A 21,388-nucleotide genomic window follows, 5' to 3' on the forward strand; every position below is an offset into this window, starting at 1 on the left:
AGAGGAAGCAGGGGTAGACCTCCACAGCCATACCTTGGGGTGGGCTCTGAAAACCTCTGCACACAAGATGGGGAATGGGACTGCGCATTGCCAGAGGAGGGATTTGGCTCAGGTAGACCAGGCGTCTGAACTTGACTGTCCAGAGAATCATTTAGAGGACTTATTGAGAACGTGGAGCCCTGGTGGGGCAGCGGCTAAGAGTTACACCAAGCTACAAGCTGCTAACCAAAAGGTCAGCTGTTCTAATCTACTAGCCGCTCCCTGGAAACCCTATGGGGCAGTTCTACCCTGTCCTGTAGAATCGCTATAAGTAGGAATCAACTCGATGGCAATAGGTTTGGGTTTTTGGTATTGACAACGCAGATTCTTGAGCCCTGCTCCCCATCGAGTGTGACTGAGTAGGTCTGGGTCAGGGTCCCCAAACTGCCTTTCATGCCTCCCAAGTGATTCTCTCAAGGTGTTTTTTTCACCTGGAGATTAGTGGTTTCCAGGTACATGGGAAGTGACTGCTAACAGGTTCAAGACTTTTTTTTGGAGGGGAGGAGGCTTTGGAAATATTGTAGAATTAGATAGCGCTGATGATTGCACACCTTTGTGACTATACGAAAACCCTCTGAACTGTACACTTTAAAAGGGTAAACTTGATGGTAAGCGAATTATATTTCAACAAAGCTGCTATTCAGAAAATGGAATAGTGTCTCCCTCCGAGCTGTTGCTGGAGCTAGATGTGATTAAGATTGTAAAGTGCTTGCACTGTGCCTGGTACAGGGTTAATCCTTGATTGAATGACTCACTCTTCACAGAGCTCCTTGAAGAACTCCAATGCCTAAAGATATGGGTAGCACTTATTTACCAAGCCAGGGAACGTTGACCCAGCTCTTTAAGACGCCAAGCTGGCGAACCGTGTTGATACATGAAACCAGTATATGAAAAAATGAGAAGAAGAGAAAACTATGTGGAAGCATGTAAGGGCATTCACAATAATCAGAAGGGAATCTGGACTGATGGAAATAGTTAAGCACTTAGGGTTCAGTGGGTTCTTTGTATTTTGGCAAAGTTGTTTAGCCTCATATTTCTGTCAGAATGCCTTCCTTCTGTTTCTTTTTACGTTGTTAGAATGCCTTTCCTCTAATCTTCACGTTAGGGGCAAAGAACTAGTGCTCAGAGTTAACTGAACTTAACACTCATAGTAAGAACCTCCTTCCAAAAAAGAAGCAGTATTGAAAACTACTTTAGCAGCAGCATGTAAATTGTATAGGGTATTTTGGCGGGGGGAGGGTTCAACAATAAGTTATTGATTGCGATGTGATCAAAAACTCTAAAGTCATCTCATCCACTTAATTTTTGAAAAGTCAGAATAACTAGAAGGCAGTAACAGTAATACCACTACCACCAGCTGCCTTCAGGTTGGCTCCTATTCACAGCGACCCCACGTGTCAGAGCAGAACTGTGCTCCAGAGGGTCTTCAGTGGCTGACTTTTTTCAGAAGTAGATTGTCAGGCCTTTCTTCGGAGGCACCTCTGAGTGGGTGTGAGCTGCCAGCCTTTCAGACAGCAGCTGAGCATGTTAACCATTTGCACTACCCAGGGACTCCAATAATAATAATAATAGTTCACGGTTATCGAAATGATCTCTCTGTGCCTGGTACAGAGAACCTTATTTAATCTTAACAATTCATTGATGCAGATACTTAATGAGGCCTATTTAACAGATGAAAGAAGCCCTGGCGGTTCAGTGGTTAAAGTGCTTGGCTGCTTATGGAACAGTCCCCTGCTTGAACCTACCCACCAACTCCACAGGAGAAAGACATAGAGATCTGTTGCCATAAAGATTACAGCCTAGGAAACCCTATGGAGCAATTCTACTGTCACACGTGGTCACTATGAGTTGGAATCGATTTGATGACACACAACAACAACAACCGGGATATAAGGATTCCTGGTAGCATGAGCACTGGGCTGCTAACCAAAAAGTCAGCGGTTTGAACCCACCAGTGGCTCCACAGGAGAGAGACCTGGTGATCTGTTCCCATAAAGATTACAGCCTAGGAATCCTATGAAACAGTTCTACTCTGTCACACAGTATAGCTATGAGTCAGAATCAACTCAACGGCAACAGGTAACGGGATATTTTACAGACGAGGAAACTAAGGCACAGGGAGGTTAATTAAGTGAACCCAGGCACAGTCTGACTCCCAGGCCCACTCTCTAAACCAGTACTTCCTGCACTGCTTGTGACACTGAATCAGCTGTCTACCTGGGGACACCTGGGCACACCTGGGCAGCATGAAGGACCAAAGGGCAGGCACTATGAAGAAGTTGGTCAAGGGCAGAGGAGCAACCTGCGTTAGTGGTGAGCTGGGGAGGGCTTCAGCTCACCTGTTTTTCATTCAGGGCTTCTCCCTCTCCTACTCCAGCCCTGGGTTGGGGAAAAAGTTTCTCTGTCAGACCTCACCAGGAGGGGTGGGGGCCCTTCAAACACAAACTCCCACTCCCAAATTCCTCTGGGATAAAGAGCTGGTTCTACCTTTGTGATAAGCTGACAAATTATTTACAGTGGACACAGTAGCTTACTATGAAGCAACCTGAGCCTCACCAAGGTGCAACGTAAAAGACTGTGTATAAGATTTTGGGATAAGCGGTACGGCTGGACTGACTGACACTTAGTTGACAGTCTTTATTTAGGCAGAGTCACTTTGGTCCCTCTCCTGAGGCTGAAGGAGTCCTCAATGCCAGGGCAGAGGGCTAAGGGGCAGTAGGGGGAGGCCTGGGGTGGCCGCACATACTGGCATTGGCGTTGGGGACGGGCACCGGCTGCGTGTAGTATGCGGGAGGATTCATGCCCTTCCCATCGGGGCCTGACACAAGCCCAGTGGTGGGCCCAGGCACGGGCGCTGCAGGCGTGGGGTAGTAACTGTTGATCGTCTCCTCGTAGGATGGGGGTGCACTTGGCACCGCAGAAGGCCCGGCAGCTGCCTGATAGGGTCCTGGAGCTGACATTTTCACCTAAAAACAGAAGACACTGGAATCAGAAATTCAACTGACATCTCTCTCTCTGTCTTTTGCTTAATCTTTAATTTTCTCCCTGTCAAACAGAACATCTGAAGAAATTACTTGCACCCAGCCTTGCCCCAAAGCCGGAAAGGGAGACTTTCAATGCCTCTTCAAGACCCCCAAATTATTACCTTAACAAGGGATCCCCTAAGTAAACATGACAAGTAAATAACTACAATAGAAAATCATAAAAAAGCCATGAAATCCCAAGGGGAAACATCAACCAGAAGAGAAATTTCTTCACTCAACAATGACTTGTCTCAAAAATCTAGTATTTTTTTCCTCCTTTTCAACCACTGCGGTTTTTACTAACAGTGTTTCAGGTGATGGAAAAGAAACACCACAGACTACGGCAAATACAATGCTGAGCAAAAGCAACCAGACACAAAAAATATACACTGTAGTACACCGATGTTCACTGCAGCACCGTTCACAGTAGCCAAAAGGTGGAAATAGCCTAAGTGTCCATCCACAGATGAGTGGATAAGCCAGATGTGGTCTATCCGTGCAATGGAATATTACTCAGCCATAAAGAGAAATAAAGCCCTGATACAGGCCACAACATGCATGAACCTGGAAAACATTATGCTGAGTGAAATAAGTCAGTCACAAAAGGACGAATACGGTACGATCTAACTTCATGAAATAAAAAAATATACAGACACCAAAGAAACCCTGGTGGTGTAGTGGTTAAGAGCTATGGCTGCTAACCAAAGGTCGGCAGTTTGAATCCACCAAGTGCTCCTTGGAAACCCTATGGGGCAGTTCTACTCTGTCCTATAGGCTCACTAAGAGTTGGAATTGACTCAGTGGCAACGGGTTTGTTTTTTTATAGACACTGAAGATTATTAATGGTCAGCAAGGGGCAGGAGGAAGGGGACGGGGGAGTCATTGCTTGTGGGCACTGAGCTTCTGTTCAGGGTGACGGGAATCTTTGGGAAAAGTGGGGATGATTGCACATGATAAAGGTCATCAATGTCACAGAATTATACACATAAAAAATCGGTAAATTGGAAAAAGTTTTATATATTTACCAAAAAAAAAAAAAAAAAGAAAAACCACCACCACCCTATACAGTGCCATTTACATAAAGTTCAGATATGGGCAGAACGAATCCACGGGGCTAGAAGTCAGGAAGTGGTTATCATGGAAGGGGAGTCAAGTCTAGGAGGGGCTTCTGGGGGCACTGGTCATGTTGTTTCTTCACGTAGTGGTGGTCACAGGGGTGTGCTCGCCTTGAGAAAATTCAAGTTGTACAACTAAGATTTGTGCACTTTTTTATATGCATGTTAGTTTTTTAAGAAGTAAACACACACACACATACACTCACAGCCATACCCCTTTTGAAAAATGAGTACGAGAGCAGCCGGGCACATATTTCCTTTGTGAGGGCAAAAAAGGATTTTTTTTTTCTAAGCAAAGCCAGTGCCCCCCTCAAATTACACCACCTGTACTCAGGGTGTGCTCCTGTCCGAAGCGCTGTGCTCACCACCACGGGGGCAGCTCTAGGACCCGCACAAAGCTGTCCTTTGTGTGGCTCTGTTTTCTCAACTGGGCAGGGCGAAGCTGCATTAGAGAATCCATTTAAGCCCGTCTCGGGAGAATGGGGAAATGAGAGTGAGGGCCTCGTGCCAGGATCCGGGGGCTCGGACAAGCCTGCCGCCCCATCCCCACATCCCGTCTCGTTTTTCAGAACCCGTGGGAAGCAGAAGCAGCAATTAATTCTGCTGCACAGCAAAGGGGAGACTCCTGCGCGGAAGCCCTGCCTTTAAACCAAACCTGAAAGAAGAGATTTCTCTGGGGGAAGAGAAGAAATGGCATTTCAAAGTGGAAATAGAAGCACAGGAAAGCAAACTCATACAAGAGTCGATGAGACAAAGTCAATAAATAAAGCAAGATAGGTTGCCAGGCCGGGTTCTAGAAACTTTGAAAGCCCTTTTGAGATGTCTGCACTTTGTTCTGTAAGTCTGTGCTGTCCAATGAACTTTCTGTGATAATGGAAACATTCTACAGCTGCGGTGTCCAATATGGTAGCCACTGGCCATGTGTGGCTACTGCGACTGAGGAGGCGGGCTTTTAATTTTATTAAGTTTAAGCAATAGCCAAAAGGTGGAAACAGCCTAAATGTCCATCTATAGATTAACGGATAAACAAAATGTGGTATACACATACAACAGAATATTACTCAACCATAAAGAAAAAGAGTCCTGATACATCCTGTGATATGGACGAACCCTGAAAACATCATGCTGAGTGAAATAAGTCAGTCACAGAAGGACAAATGTTGTACGATCCCACTCATTTGATCCCACTCTAGAATAGACAAGTGTAGCAAGACCAAAGTTAATTAGTGGTTACCGACAGCAGGCAGGAGGAAGGGGGAAAGACTCAATGCTTAAAGGACACTGAGCTGTGAAGAGTGATGGAAAAATCTGAGAATGGTTATGGGTGATGGTTGAGCAACATACCGAACATACTTCATGTCACTGAACTGTACACGTGAAGATCGCTGAAATGGCAAATGTTTTGTTATCTATAAATTTGCCACAAAAATAAATAAATTTAAAAACTGATATTCAATTCAATTATTGGAAAACTTTTATGTAAGTCTGGGACAACTTGGTTATGTGAATCTATTTTTGCAACAGTAAATTTAATGAAATCTAAATATAGGTGAAATATTTCTGGTTTAAAAATTCAGCATCCAATTTGAGGTATGAGGTCAATGTTAAAGACACACTGGATTTCAAAAGAGTTCATATGAAAAAATTAATGTACAATATCTCGTTAATAATTTTTATATTGATTACATGTTGAAATGTACTGAGTTAAGTAGAAAACATGCCATTAAAATTACTTTTCACCTTTTTTTTTTTTTTAATGTAGCTACTAAAAAATTTTACACCACATATGTGACTTGCTTTATGGTTCCATTGGCTGACGCTGCTATGGGCAATGGGAAGCCACCGAAGGTTATAGAGGGAGGGTGGATAAAACAGGTAGTCTGTAAGAGAAGTAAGGACCATGCAGGGTCCCTGTATGTAAGTGGAGGTGGGAAGAGGGGGGGAGTCAAGACTACAGAGGAGGGTTAAGCAGAAGGTAAGGAAGATAGTTTAATAAGATCACAGAAGACCTTTGTAAAAACAGGTTCAGGGTTTAAATAATAAGACTGACTGCGAAAAGTGGTTTCTTTAAGGCCCATTGCTGGTTTCCGCTGATATTCAGGAACAGAAATGCAGATGAAGGAGGTAAGAAAACCATCAAGGTCAGTTCCAGGCTAAACCTCACCACATACCTCAACTGATGTTCCCTCTTCAGTAGCCCCGTCACCCCCACACGCCTGCTTCTGGCCTCCGCTGGCTTACAGGGATACTTTGCAAAGGGAACAGCTTGAATGGCGCAGGCGCCTTGCTGTTCTGAGGTAATTTACACAACTCGGCTGTCCCTTCCTGAAACAGGAAGGGAATGCAAAGGCAAGCTTGGAGCTGCCTACAAGATTTATTTTGAAAACTGAGTCATATAAAAAATTACAAGACCAGAATGCGCCAACGCATTACGGAAACCCCAAAATAGTACTGTCTGCTGTGGCTGAAGGCAGAGTGCTTTGTGGGGGGAGAAGGTCTCAGGGCGCCTAGAGTTGCGCAAACAGTTTGGGTCAAGCTGCTGAGAATTCACACAGCAGTGGAGTTTCTCTTCTTCAAAATCCACAGCCTTCCTCCTCCAGAAGCGAGGCAGCGCGGCCAGAATGTGCCAGAACACGTTTTAAAAAGTAAACAAACATGCAGGTGTCAGGAGGAGGGAAGCCCCTTCTTCCCACGACGTCCTAATGGGGAAGGGCCTTCTTGTTCAGGGCCTTCTTGTTCGAAGAATTAAGGAAATAGGCCCCCCAGGTTATCGATCAGGTATCATTTTTCGTGTGGACACATCCTATTTTTCCGGAACACTGCCTCTTTTGAGCATTGCTTTTGCATCAGGCAGCCACCTAAAACCACTTAAAATTCTGAAAAGAACAAGAGCAACAGGCCAGGGTAGTTAAAAACTCCATAACCAGCTGGTTTGACAGTTGTCTAAATAAATTCCACAGCTTTCCTTCCCTGAGGCCTCAAGCCAGGAAATGCCACTTCGATCAGCCCCATTTCTTTTTAATTTGGCTTCTCCTAGGGGCAGGAGGCCCACCTGCCCACCCACCCACCTCCCAGAAAGGATCTGTTCAACAATCTTCCATTCCCCCACGCTCACCCCTCCTCCCAAACGAGGCTCTTTAAGAACAGCCATTAGTACCCTTCTCCCGGCTGTGGAGTCCCTGGGTGGTGCGAACACACCCAAAGGTTGGAGATTCAGGTCCACCCAGAGGTGCCTTAGAAGAAAGACCAGCATTCTACTTCTGAAAACTCAGCCATTGAAAACCCTATGGAGCACAGTTCTACTCTGACACACATGGGGTCACCAAGAGTCGCTACCTACTCGACGGCAACCGCTGGTGGCAGTTTACACACAGACACACACACACACACACAATCACACTGCTGGCTATAGAGAGCACTCAAGATCACCCAGGAGCACCCAAGATCAGGACCCCTGTGTGCTGGGGCACTTGCACAATTAGATCTAATAAATACTTGTCCTTTTTGCTAGAACAAACCAGAAACTGTAGGAAAGCATTTCTGATTGAACAAAACAGCAAGGCTACAGCTTTGCCTTGTACAAGTGTGGCCTTAGAGAACCCTTTGGTGGGTGGGTAGTTGGGGGCGTCATCACAGCAGCCAGGTTAGGAGGTCTCTGCAGGGTCTGAGTCGCCATAGTTACGAGGAGCCTTGTAGGGGACAATACAGGAGTTAATAAGGGATCGCCCTCCCTCTCTCCCTCCACAGTTGTTTGACTTTGTCATTAGACCCATGGGAGTGGCATTCGAATGTCCATTTAATAGAAGGGGCTTTCCACCCCCAAGTCCACAAAGAAAATGTAGGAGTCGGAGGCTTCTGTTTTCACTATCTCAGGATGATTCTTTTATTAGCTATTTCCAAATCCTGAGAGAAATTCCAAATCCATTTCTTAAGTACAGAAAACGTGCCCAGAGCAGGCTGCATGGGTGGGAGGCCCATGCAGTTGAAGAGGGTCTCACACTTGGCTGAAGTCTCTGCTCTCACCATCTTGAATTCTTTCTACTTCTTTTAACATGGGGCCTGTATTTTCCTGTTACACTGGGTCTCAAAAGTGATGTAGTCAAATGCGATTGCTGGCTGGTGAAAATTAAAACCAAACCCATTGCCAATGAGCTGGTGGATTCTGGTTAGCAGCTGAATGCGAACCACTGTGCCACGAGGACTCCCATCAAGTCAGTTCCAATTCATGGCAACCCCACGTACAACAGAACAAAACACTGCCTGGTCCTGCACCACCTTCGCAATCTCTGATATGCTCAAGTCCATCGTTGCGGCCACTGTGTATTCTGAGTGTCTTCCAACCTACAGGGCTCATCTTCCAACACTTTATGAGGCAATATTCTGACGGAATCTGTAAGGTTTTCATTGGCTAATTGGAAGTAGATCGCCAGGCCTTTCTTCTTCGTCTGTCTTGGTCTGGAAGCTCTGCTGAAATCTGTCCACCGTGAGTGCCTCTGCTGGTATTTGAACTACCGCTGGCATAGCTTCCGGCATCACAGCAACACGAAAGCCATGACAGGATGACAAACTGACAAACGAGTGGTAGGATTGCTGGTTACAGACAAGGAAGAGGAGACACTTCCAATCCATGGAGGTGTATTTCTGATATAAGGGGACTTGGGCTTCAATTCGGAAACCAACCTGTGACCAGTTGCGAGATCCTCAACAGATGAACTCAACTCTGCAGGCTCTTGCCTTCTCTCTCTATATACACGTCGTTTGGAATTCTGGGGTACGCTCTGCGTTGAAAATTTCTCATCCCAAATCTCAGCAGTTCACTCAGTGAACAAGATCCTCTTAAATGGGCAGTGATGGGTACACCAATATTTATCTCGGGCCCCATAAGACTGTGTCATGGAACCCTGGTGTAGAACAGCCTCTCAATCTTTTTCTTATTACCACACTCTCCAAGGAGAAAAATTAAATTATATTTAAATTCAATTAATTAATTAAAATATAATTTAATTTCTCCCTAACAAGAGAAACGAAATACTAAGAAATAAGATTTTCTTGGATTGCACTTTAAAGAGCCACAGAAATCCGAACCAGAACCAGGTGCTGTCAAGACGATTCTGGCTCACAGCGACTCCGTATGTGTTAGAGTAGAACTGCGCTCCATATGGTTTTCAATGGCTGATTTTTCAGAAGTAGATCACCAGGCTTTTATTCTGAGGAGCCTCTGGGTGGACTTGAACCTCCAACCTTTCAGTGAGCGGCCGAGCGCATTAACCGTTTGTACCTCGCAGGCACTCTTGGAAGGCCACTCACCATCGTAAATATCTAACGTCTTCAACCCCTCCCCCAGGAACCAATTTGTTGTTCTGTGCCTTCGAGGCAATTCTGACTCGTAGCAAAACAACTTCCACTCACAGGAACCCCACGTGACAGAGCAGGGTTTTCTAGGCTGTAATCTTTATGGCGATTAAGCATTCGGCTGCTAACCAAAAGGTCAGCAGTTTGAATCCACCAGCGGCTCCTTAGAAACCCTATGGGGTGATTCTACTCTGTCCTATAGGGTCACTATGAGTTGAAATTGACTTGACGGCAATGGATTTGGTGTTGTTTTTTTTTTTAATCTTTACAGAAGCAGATTGCCAGGTCCTTCTCCCGTGGAGCTGCTGGGTAGGTTTGAACCGCCACCCTCTAGGTTAGTAACTGAGCGCTTAACCATTTGTACCACCAGGGCTCCTTTTGGAGCTCTTTAGGCTTCACCAAAACACCTGTCACAGGGGGCAGTGCTGGTTCAACAGTAGAATCCTCCCCTCCCATGCAGGAGACCCAGGTTCGAGTTCCAGTCAGTGCACCTCATACAGGGCCACCACTCGTCTGTCAGTGGAGGTGTCAGCGTTGCTATGATGGTTGGACGATGCTGAACAGGTTTCAACAGAGCTTCCAGATGAAGATGGACTAGGAGGATAGGCCTGGCATTCTACTTTCAGCCACTGAAAACCTTGTGGCCCACAACGGCCTGATTCTGTTGTAACAACAACAATGTACCATATATGAACTCACCAGACAGGAAGGCTGACCAGGCCTTTTCACTTCAAACACCTGCCAGGCTGGGAAACTCAGGCACAATCAGCAACATCATTTTGCACACCTTGCCCCCAAAATAAAACATGACAGGAAAATAAATTTTCAGTGGAAGCAACACATTTGAACCCCTTGTGAGGTATCACCTCTCTGCATCTCCCTCACACATAAACGTGTAAAGACACATTCACTGTGGACATTCACACTACCCACCCAAGAAAAGAGCAAATAATACCTGCCAACTATGGATTCCAACACATTTTGTCCCGGAGCGCTTTGCAATTCAAACAACCTGCTTCTTCTCCTCGGTAAAGAGAGGTCAGGATCTTAATGATCTACCAACTGTAGTTACTCACTCATAAAACTCATTCTCATTTTGGGGAGATAAACAATGAAGGGGGAAGAGGAAAACCATGAAAGTCAACAGAATACTTCTGAGATGCAGTGTGTCCTATACTGCATTTTAAAAGTGACTCAGGGTGATGTCGGAGTATCTCAGCCACCTGCCCCCACACCCACGGGGAGGAGGCAAAGGCCTTGGAGCCCCGAGCCAACTGACAAGAGCAACTTGGTCTCAGCTTTTTAATATAGGAAACCCTGGAGAGAAGCCACACGGTTGGTAGTACGCAGGAACTGCCAGCCATTGGGTAACATCAGAGCACCCAGAACCGATATTAAGAAACTGATTCTGAAATCTTGCAAAGCGGAAATAAGCTCCATCGAGGAACCTCGCTCTTGCAACAGATTTGCTCCTAAAATTCAGCCTTAGAACTCCCTGGCCACAGCAGATGTTCATTTCGTGTTTGCAGGGCCAAACTGACACGCACAATGAAGTGTTCTGCCTCGAATGCTAAATTAAAAGGGAAGAGTCTGACGTCTCAGAAGCCTCAAGGTGGCCAGCTTTATCACTGATAATTCGGCCTCCGAGACATTGCTGAAATTCTCTGTAGTCTGCCTGTCACAAACTAAGGGCTTAAATTTGAGCCTAGAAGTTTGCGTCTAGTCCTACACTAGGAGTCCCTGGGTGGTCCAAACTATTAACGCAGTCGGATGCTAACTGAAAGGATGAAGGTTCAAGTCCACCCAGAGGCACCTCAGAAGTAAGGCCTGACAATCTACTTCTGAAAATAAAAGCAGCCACTAAAAACCCTAGGGAGCACAGTTCTACTCTGACACACATGGGGTCGCCATGAGTCAGGGTCAACTTGGCAGCAGTTGGTTTTTGGTTTTAAAATCCAAGAAAACGAAGTTTTTTAAAGGAAAATGTTTATGTAATGATGAGCCACAATACAGATGGTCTTGCAGTTCAGCTCAAGGTAACATAAGGATTTACAGTTCAAACATCGCCATATATGCTCCAGGATTAGAAATCCCTTAATTGGTCTGGAATCCTTTGTTTCCTTCAGGATTCCTGGGGGGTAGTGGTGTTTCTCAGCGGGACACCCTGGGGTGTCTCGGCAGGAGATCAAGTCAAGATGTGGGTGGAAGGGAAACAACTTGAAAAGGGAAGTGTGGAGGTGTGCAAATATGAACGCGATAAAATCAGAAAGAAAAAAAGCCACAGTCTGCGAACCTCAAGACAGGTTCATTTTCACTCTTTGATGCAAGTTTATGGTGCTGTTGGTATCACCGCTCTGCGGACGGTAGCCCTGGATTTTGCCAACATCCAGTCCCAGTTCTAGCTCAGGTTATCAAAGAGGCTCAGGAGACGGTATGTTCCTACCCTTTATCCGTTTAACATCCGGAATCATGAGCCTGCTCCTCACTGCCACCACCCTATAAAGCTCAGAAATATCTGTCATACTATGTTCATTTTAAACCGAAAAGACCAAACCAGTTGGTGTCGAGTTGATTCTGACTCATGGGGGTCACATGTGTTTCAGGAGAGAACTACGCGTAGGATTTTCAATGGCTGTGACCTTTCAGAGGTCGATCACCAGGTCTTTCTTCCAAGGCACCTCTGGGTGGATTCAAACCACTAATCTTTCAGTTAGTAGCTGAGCACTTACTGTTTGTATCCCCAGGGACTCTTACCTCATCCTTAAAAAAAAAAAGTTGCCTTTTATCTCGAACAAAAAAGAAGGAAAGAAACTCAAAAATCAGAGAAGGTATCAGACAATAGGACTGTCTCCATGAAACACTGCCTCCTCTACCTTGAGACCAGAACTAGATAGTGCCCAGCTACCACTACTGAACATTCTGATCAGGGACATAACAGATGGATCCTGATTAAAATGGAAGAAAATATAGAACAGAACATCAAATTCTCAAAGAATCCAGACTTACTGGACCCACGGAGACTGAAGGAATGCCCGCAATTATTGTCCCGAGATACTCTTTAAACTTTGAAGCAAAACTATCCCCTGAAGTCACCTTTTAACAAAATAGGAGGTTAGCTCAAAAAGTAAGGAATGTTACCCTTGAGTGTACCACACTGTTTTAAAAAATTATCTATGGGGCCAAATGGACAACATTCTAAAGCACAAATGACAAGTTTGGGGGCAATGAGACTGTTAATGGGGGTAAAACAACTAGGATAGAAATAATGAGAATGCTGACACAATGTAAAGAATGTAACCAATGTCACTGAACATTATGTGTAGAAATTCTTGAATGGGAGTGTGTTTTGCTGTGTATGTTTCCACCAAAAATACAATTAAAAAAAACCGTTGCTGTCGAGTCAATTCTGACTCATGGTGACCCCATGGGTATCAGAGTAGAAATGTGCACCACAGGATTTTCAACAGCTTATTTTTCGGAAGTAGATCACCAGACCTTTCTTTCGAGAAGCCTCGGGGCACACTCCAATCTCCAACCTTTTGGTTGGCAGCTGAGCACATTAACCGTTTGCTCCACCGAGAGACTCGGCCTGAAGTCACCTGTTCAACGGAGACTGTCAACCATTCCCCAGAAATGACAACCTGTTTTTTTTCCATGGGTATGAACTTCCTTCTACCCCATGATGCCATGAGCAACAACTCTTGCTGGCACGTATGGCGAGAAAAGAGGAAGAGCGTTCATTTCTTTGTAAATATTTCCAACCTCCCTGTCAAAATCACTTATTTATGGACTGGTGACATTCTCTGAAAATTAGGGACTTCAAGAGTCTAAGGGCATTTTTTCTTCCCACCCACACCCCTTGCTGCTGAAAATACAAGCAGGTAGGCAGGGCACAGGAGGGAAGGAGCGCTAAGGCTGAGAGATAATGGCCAAAGCTGAGAATTCCCTTAAGCAACACAGAGCACAAAGGCATCACAGCAGAATCTGACCAAAAACTAGGCCCCATGGGTAGACATTCATATGTTTGTCTAAATCCCCTACAGTTGATCCTCTCATCAGCCACCCTACCACTACTCGCAGTGTGGTAGACAGAATAATGCCCCCACAAAGATGTCCACATCCTAATCCCTGGAATCTGTGAATGTGGCGTGGGGTAAAGAATTTAACCTCACCCAAAGTAATCTGGACTTTGTCTTTGGTTTCTAAGACAGAAATCTAAACCCTTGGAATTTCCTGAGTAACTGAGGTGACTCTATTATCTATAGGCCTCCAGACCAGATTCAACAGACTATGCTAAAGAGGTGACTCAGATGGGAGTTGGGAGGGGGGTCTGATTCACTCAATCATGACAATGTAATAAGGCCCCAGTAAAGGCTCTGAACACGAAAGCTCCATGGGCTTCCTGGTTGGTGAAAGTAATCAATGCCCGTGGGAGGGTAGTGCACACCTTTCTGGGACATGGAAGTGCCACACTGGCAACCCTCCCAGACCTCGCCCTACCTGTCTCTTCATTGGTATCCTGTTTGCTGTAATAAAACTGTATAGCACTTCCTGTGAGTCATTGTAGTGAATTATCAAACCCGAGGGAGTAGCGGGAACCAACAGGTCAGAAATGAAGGTGGGGGGGGCGGGGCAGGGAGGACCCCTAAGCTTACGGCTGGTATCCTGATGGGGTAGGAGGAACCTCTAAATTTGTAGCTGTCGGGTGGAGTCCAAGCTTGCACTGATGCCTGAGGTCTTGGGCCGACCTGGCAGTCTGGAGGACTGTGGCTTTTAACTCGGGGGCTCTGACCTCACTCTGGGTGGCTAGGGTCAGAGGAGGAAGTGCCACATGTGCAGCTGGTGTCAGGATGGAAGTGGAACAGAACGAAGCTGAATTGGCTGATCCTCGTAGTCGGGTGAGAGAAAGTTGCAACTTGATTTTTTCCACGCACATGGTAAAAGGGGCTTTGCAGCTGCGATTAAGTTAAGGCCTTTGAGACAGGAGATTATCCTGGATTATCAGGGTAGGCTCATTGTAATGACAAGGGCCCTTAGAGGAGAGAGGCAGGGGGTCAGAGAGGAGAGGAGAAGCTACATCGCTGGCTTTGAAGACAGAGGACGGGGGCCATGAGCCAAAGAATGCGGGCAGCCTCCAGAGGCAGAAAAAGGCAGAGAAACTTGATTTGAACCTAGTGAGATCTGTGTCAGAATTCTGACCGCCAGAACTGTCACAGTATAAAGGTGTTGTTTTAAGCCACTAAATTTCTGGTAATTTGTTACAGCACCACTAAGAGCCTAACATACCCAGCCTCACAGCCAGATCCTCCACTGGCCCTGAGGATTCTCAAGGGGACTTCTCTCTCCTTCCACAGTGGCAGCCCACTGTGCCCCCCAGCAGAGATGTGACCCCATCAACCTCCCACCCGAAATCCCAGGCATCTCTGTTTGCCTGCCCTCGGCTCAGAAGCATTCCTTTTCTGGCTCAAACTTAATTTTACTCCTGTAAGTGTAGCCATCCCAGCATCCTTTGCAGTCTCCCAGGGGGCTCTGCTCCAACAATGTCTTCCTCTTGCCAATCTCACTTTCTCAGCTGGCTCTTCTCCTGAGGCCTATAAAACAGTTCAAATCTTTCCCTACTAAAATGTGAAGACAAAATGCCCTTCCTCCCTCACCCTGAGTCCTCAGCTCCTCTGGCTCCCTGCCTCTCTTCAAAGTCCACTATATTTACTTCCCAGTTGCTTTTGAACCCCCAGCATGGCCTTCCTTCTTCCTTCAGCTGATGCCTCAAAGAACCCTTCCTGTTTTCGGTCCACATCTCCTAAGGCTGTAGCCCATCTCCTCTGGTTCACCTTCCGCATTTGGCTTGGCTCACTTCTCTGACTGTTCCTCCTGTCTCCTTCAGGGGCTCCTCCTTCCCTATCAACTTTTCATGGCAGGGTCCCCAGGGACTTGGGGTTCTGTACACAGTTTCTGTGGTCCCCCAACTCATCCTCAAGGCCATCCAGCTGACGACGGCCTTCCCCTGGACAGCTCTCCTGGATCTTCCGCATAAGAAAACATGCTCACGCTCAGAATCAAAGAGACACAGCGAAAGCTACACTGACACAGGCATTCGAGACTGATATCTCAGTGGTAAGTCATGTGGATTTACGATGAGACAAAAAGTGCACTTCCCCTCTGTGGTCGTCTTCTCCAAAAGCCGTAACTCCAGGCTAATCACCAGAAAAACATCAGAGAAACCCAGACAAGGGGACTTTCTACAGGGGTCTGGCCAGTACCCCTCAAGGCTGTCAAGATCTTGGACAAAAAAGTGAGAAACTATCACAGCCAAGAAGAGACCAAGGAAACATGCCACCAAGTAAACGTAATGTGGGAGCCAGGATGAATGAGAAAGAGAACATCAAAAGAGAAGCTGGTGAAATCCAAATAAAGTGTGGAGTTTAGATAACAGCGATGTACCTGTGGCAGTTTCTGGGCTCTGACAAATACACCCTGGAGATGTCAGATGATAATTCTGACGTTTTTCTCGTGATTAGCCCAGGGTTATGGCTTTTGGACGCCACAGAGAGGAAGCACCCTTCTTATCCCATCATAGATTTACAAGACTTACCACTGAGGTATCAATCTTGATTGCCTGTCCCAGTATAGTTTTCACTGTCTCCGTAATTCTGAGAGTGAGCATCTCTTCTCACACCAAAGACCCAGGGGGGCTGTCCAGGGGAGGGTCATGGTCAGCTGGAAACCAGTGATGGGTATATGGGAACTCTGTGTACTATTTTTGCAGCTTTTCTATAAATTTAAAACTCTTCTAAAATAAAACTTTTTTTTTTATCTTTAAAAAATAATGCAGAGATATAATTTTCTACCCATTATCCTAGCATAGAGCAAAATGGTTGGCAACACACAGCGCTGGCCTGAGTGTGGGTGAACAGGCCTCTCACTCACGCCTGGTAGGGGGTACTCTGAGGTTCCCATAATGGGTGCATTTTGGAAGCAAGTCTATCAAAATTTAACATACCCAAGCCCTTTGACCCAGCAATTCCATCTCTAGAAATTTATATAAGAGATACCCTCATGCATGGATAAAGTGACAAAAATGATGAGGATACAGGGGTATTCACTGTAATATTGCTAGTAATAGCAACGCGTTAGAAACAACCTAACTGTCCATCAGCAGCAGATTGGAAAAGTGAGTAATGCCCCATCCACGTAATGGAATACTATGCAGCCATCAAAATAGAACAAGGAAGTGGTTTACATGCGGAAATGCAATTATCCCCAAGATGTATCACTGCATGAAAAAGGCCAGAACCATGTTTATAGTATGTCACCCTTTGTGTGTAAGGGAGGGAGGGGGTACACATATGCATAAAATTTCTCTGAAAGAATACACAAAAACTGATAATAGAGTACGAAGAGGAAGTAGGTGGGCTGTGGGATGTAGTGGAAGGAACGTTTTTCACTTTTGTGCCACTGTTGATCTTTTGCATATTAACCCATAGCAATATTCCATATTCAAAAAATAAATTTCATTTTTTAATGAAGAAAAAAAAAGCCTCCTCTGCAAATTCACTTTGCCCTTCCCACAGGCTGGCTCCACCATGTCCTCCCCACCTCTGGGTCAAAGCACTGTCATCTTAACCCTTTGTCCCATAAAATGCCTCTCATGTCTCTACCCACACCTGGCCCTCAGTCTCTCCATGAGTGTTTGTGGACTGATTAAAACTTCTAGTGTTTACTCCAGTTTGCAGTCCCTGGGTGGTACAAACGGTTAACGTTCTCAGCTGCTAACTGAAAGGTTGTACCTTAAGAGTTTCACCCAGAGGCACCTCAAAAGAAAAGACTGGCAATCTACGTCTTAAGAATCAGCCATTGAAAACCCTATGAAAAAGATGATCACTCTACCACTTGTGCTATATCATCCCAAAACTTGGAACAACACCCTGTTACCATAAAGTTCTTCTTTTCATATTGTGCATTATGGTCCATTGGTCATCAGTAGGTTCTGAGGGATGGTAGTGGACAAGGGATTGTGGAGACATGGTGGAAAGAGGGCCCTCCCTGTCCTTGCCTCACTGGCCTTACTCATTTGGGGAGCCAAAAGGCAACGTTAACCAACATGGGCCATTTGGGAGTAGATACAACAGGGAAAATGAGCACAGATTCTGAGGCTGGTAGAGGACTGGGGTAGACGGGGTGAGGGCAGAGCAGGAGCTCGGGGCATTTTGGACAGATACCCAGGAGAAGGCACACCTGTGTGCTAAGGGGCGGGGGAGGGTCCTGTTATGAAGGCCTCATACCAGGAAGAGCCTGCTCGGGATGAGGTGGGAACCAGGCTGGACCCCTCTAAGACTCTACACAAGGGTTCTGTTTAAATTACCAGCAGCCCAAGAGTAACCTGAAAACCCCCCAAAAGTATTCCAACTCCTGCCAAGAATGAGATTCTAAAAATAAGCCTCAAACCCTAGAACGAGGAGAAACCACCCACAGCAGAAGCCACCCAACAACTCCTAGTCAGTATAAACACACATCAAAGGCACAACGGCCTACGGCCAAGGGGTGTCCTCTTCCAAGATCACACAAAACCATGTCTAAACACAACACAAACTCCAGTCCCCAGAACTTCTGGTGATGCTTCTTTCTGACTGAGCACCTCCTTCAAGCACCAAAATAAAAAACTGTCTTAACGATTTTCTAAAATCTATCCCATATTCCTCTCTCCCTTCTTAAAGTTTGCAAAGAGCCCAATCAGCCATTGAAAACCCTATAAAGCACAGTTCTACTCTTAACGCACTTGGGGTCACCATGAGTTAGAATCGACTCAACAACAACTGGTTTTTTGGTGAAAGGATGATCTCTCTGCCACAGAACCTACTGATGACAAATGGACCATAACACACAAAAGTTTGCATTTTGTGGTTTTCCTCCACTACCCCAGGCTGCCAAGAGTCCAACCTGGGCCAGGGGCAGCCCCTACCCTCTCCCTCCATTTGCTGCTAAGCTCAGGGTATCTGCCTTGACGATAAATATCTGTATCTGTGGAACATGGCAGTCTGATACTTGCTTATTTTCTCAATTCTGGGCCATATTCCAGATGACTGCAGGTAACTGTCACGTCTCTGAAATTTAAAACTATGGAAAAGAACTGTCTTTAAAAAAAAAAAAAAAGTATTGTGGTAAAATACATACCATGAAAATTTGCCATCTTAACCATTTTTAAGCGTAGAATTCAGCATTACGTTCACTATGCTGCGTAACCATCACCACTTTCCATTTTCAACGTTTTTCATCACCCCAAACAAAAACTCAGCGCCCCTTAAGCACTAACTTTCGGTTCTCCCCTCCCCCAGCCCCTGGTAATCACCAATAAGCTTTTGTCTCTATGCATTTGCCTGTTGTAGGGATTTCATGGAGTCCCTGGGTGATGCCAATGGTTAGTACACTCAGCTGCTAACTGAAAGGCTGGAGGTTTGAGTCTACCCCAGAGGTGCCTCAGAAGAAAGGTCTGGTGACCTATTTCTGAAAAATCAGCCATTGAAAACCCTACGACGCACGGTTCTACTCGGACACACATGGGGTTGCTCTGAATGGGAGTCGACACCATGGCAACTGCTTAGATATTTCATGTAAGTGGGATCATACAATATGTATTCTTTTGTGATTGACTGATTTCACTCAGCGTAACGTTTTAAAGGTTTATCCATGTGGTAGCATGGATAGGGACTTCATCTCTATTTATGGCTGAGTAATATTTCACCGTATGGACGTACCACATTGTTTATCCATTCATCTGCTGATGAACGCTTTGGTGGTTTTCTACCTTTTGGCTATTGTGAATCCTGCAGTGGAAAAGAACACTCTTGCCTTTAGCAAGACTTAAAGATATGATAAGAACAGGGTGGTAAATATTTAGGAGTCCCTGGGTGGTGCAAATCGTTAACAAGCTCTCAGCTGTTAACCGAAAGGTTGGAGGTTTGAGTCCATCCAGAGGTGCCTGCCTTGGAAGAAAGGCCTAGTGATCTATTTATACTTCCCAAAAATCAGCCATTGAAAACCCTATGGAGCAGTTCTACTCTGACACATGTGGGGTTGCCATGAGTCGGGGTCGACTCCATGGCAACTGGCTTTAAGGCCTGTTCACACAATCCAGCCCGTAATGACTCATGCCTTCCTGTTGCCCTAACTGCTTCCTGTCTGCGAGTTAGATTCTATTTCCCTAAGCGGACTCAATCACTCCTCCAAGGGAAGGGCTGTGTTCTACATCTCTCCGGAACCCCCACAGGACCTGGGAAAAAGGGGCACGCAGACTGCGTCCTCGGGGAGCTGAGCTTTTGTGCGCCATACACGACAAGGCTCTTTAGAACTGTACATTTTTTAAATAAGGGAGAAGAAACAAATCTTTCTTACAAAAGAATTCCAAATAAAATATGCAGATACTCTCCTAGTTCCAGGAGGTGAAACTTATCTTTCCCACCTGCACCTTCCCCAAGTGTGGGCTGGACATAGCGACTCACTTTCAAAGAACAGAGTTTATGGAAAGGGAAAAGGAGTAGCTTTACAGTGGAGATACCTGGCAGATATCACCTTAACCTAGTGATGAAGGTCACGATCACCAGTGCTGACGTGGACACCATGTACTTCCTGATATGAAATAATGAGGACACTTCTCTGTGGTACTCTTCTCTCAAGCCCATTGCTGTTAGGTGCCATTGAGTTGATTTTTGACTCATAACCACCCAGTGAAAGAGAAAAGCTTCCCCACAGGGTTTTCCTGGCTGTAATCTCTACAGAAGATAGCCAGGCCTTTCTTCCGCAAAGCCTCTAGGTGGATTCAATCCACCAACCTTTGAATTGGCAGCCAATTGCAGTCCTCTTGCGCCATCCAGATTGCTTCCAAAAACCCACAACCCCAGTCAAATCAAGAGAAACCACTACTCATCTGAAAGCTTGTCATACTGTGGTGGTTTGCATGTTGTTGTGATGCTGGAAGCTATGCCACCGGTATTTCAAAAACCAGCAGGGTCACCCATGGTAGATAGGTTTCAGTGGAGCTTCCAAACTAAGACAAACTAGGAAGAAAGGCCTGGCAATCTACTTCTGAAAACTAGCCACTTTGGATCACAACAGAATATTCCCCAATATAGTACTAGAAGGTGAGCCTCCCTGGCTAGAAGGCATTTAAACATACCAATGATCATGAAGATGCTGCAGAACTGGGCTATGTTTCCTTCTGTTCTACATAAGGCTGCCATGCATCGGAGCCAACTTGATGGCAAATAACAATGATAATCATGATAAAACATCAGACAAACCCAACTTGAGGGACATTCTACAAAAGACCTGACCAGTACTCCTCAAAACTGTGATGGTCATGGAATATAAGATGGAGAAAATGTCACAGACCAGAGGTGGCCAGGGAGACTTGACAACTAAATGCAATCTGGTACCCAGAAAGGGGACAGTAATGGAAAAATCGATGAAACACAAGTAAAATGTGGAGTTCATAGTAACGGACCAATGTCAGTTTCCGAGTTGTGAAAAACGTACCCCCGTGACGTAAGACCTAACAACGGGGTAAACTAAGTGAGGGGTACACAGGAAGTCTCCAACTAACTCTCCAACTTTTCCATGGGGGAAAGAAGGGGAAAGGGGAAACATTAGGGCTTCTAATGTTTCTATTTGGGAAGGTGATAAAAAGGAAGAGAAACACCCCAGCACTTCAGCAAAAGGGCGGGCTGTAAAGGAACCTCTAAATCTCCTCCCAGCTGAGTGTGTACTCAAGTCTGTCTGCAAATCACACCTCCTCCCTTAAGTCATAGGTTTCAAAACTCCCACCAAGTCATTTTAACCACATGTGGGTGGTAAACTCTTCTAAAA

General features: G+C 45.6%; 1 protein-coding gene across 1 annotated transcript in view; it reads right to left on the minus strand.

Annotated features, from left to right (window-relative positions):
• LITAF (lipopolysaccharide induced TNF factor) overlaps positions 1-21,388 on the minus strand; it is a 35,924-nt gene that overhangs the window by 6,639 nt on the left and 7,897 nt on the right. The window contains exon 2 of the mRNA XM_064295592.1: positions 2,786-3,005. Coding sequence (XP_064151662.1) covers positions 2,786-2,999 — 214 coding nt within the window. The 5' untranslated portion in view covers positions 3,000-3,005. The remainder of the gene's footprint in view (positions 1-2,785; positions 3,006-21,388) is intronic.

This window comes from Loxodonta africana, chromosome 12, assembly GCF_030014295.1.
Source record: "Loxodonta africana isolate mLoxAfr1 chromosome 12, mLoxAfr1.hap2, whole genome shotgun sequence".
Classification (NCBI taxonomy): domain Eukaryota; kingdom Metazoa; phylum Chordata; class Mammalia; order Proboscidea; family Elephantidae; genus Loxodonta; species Loxodonta africana.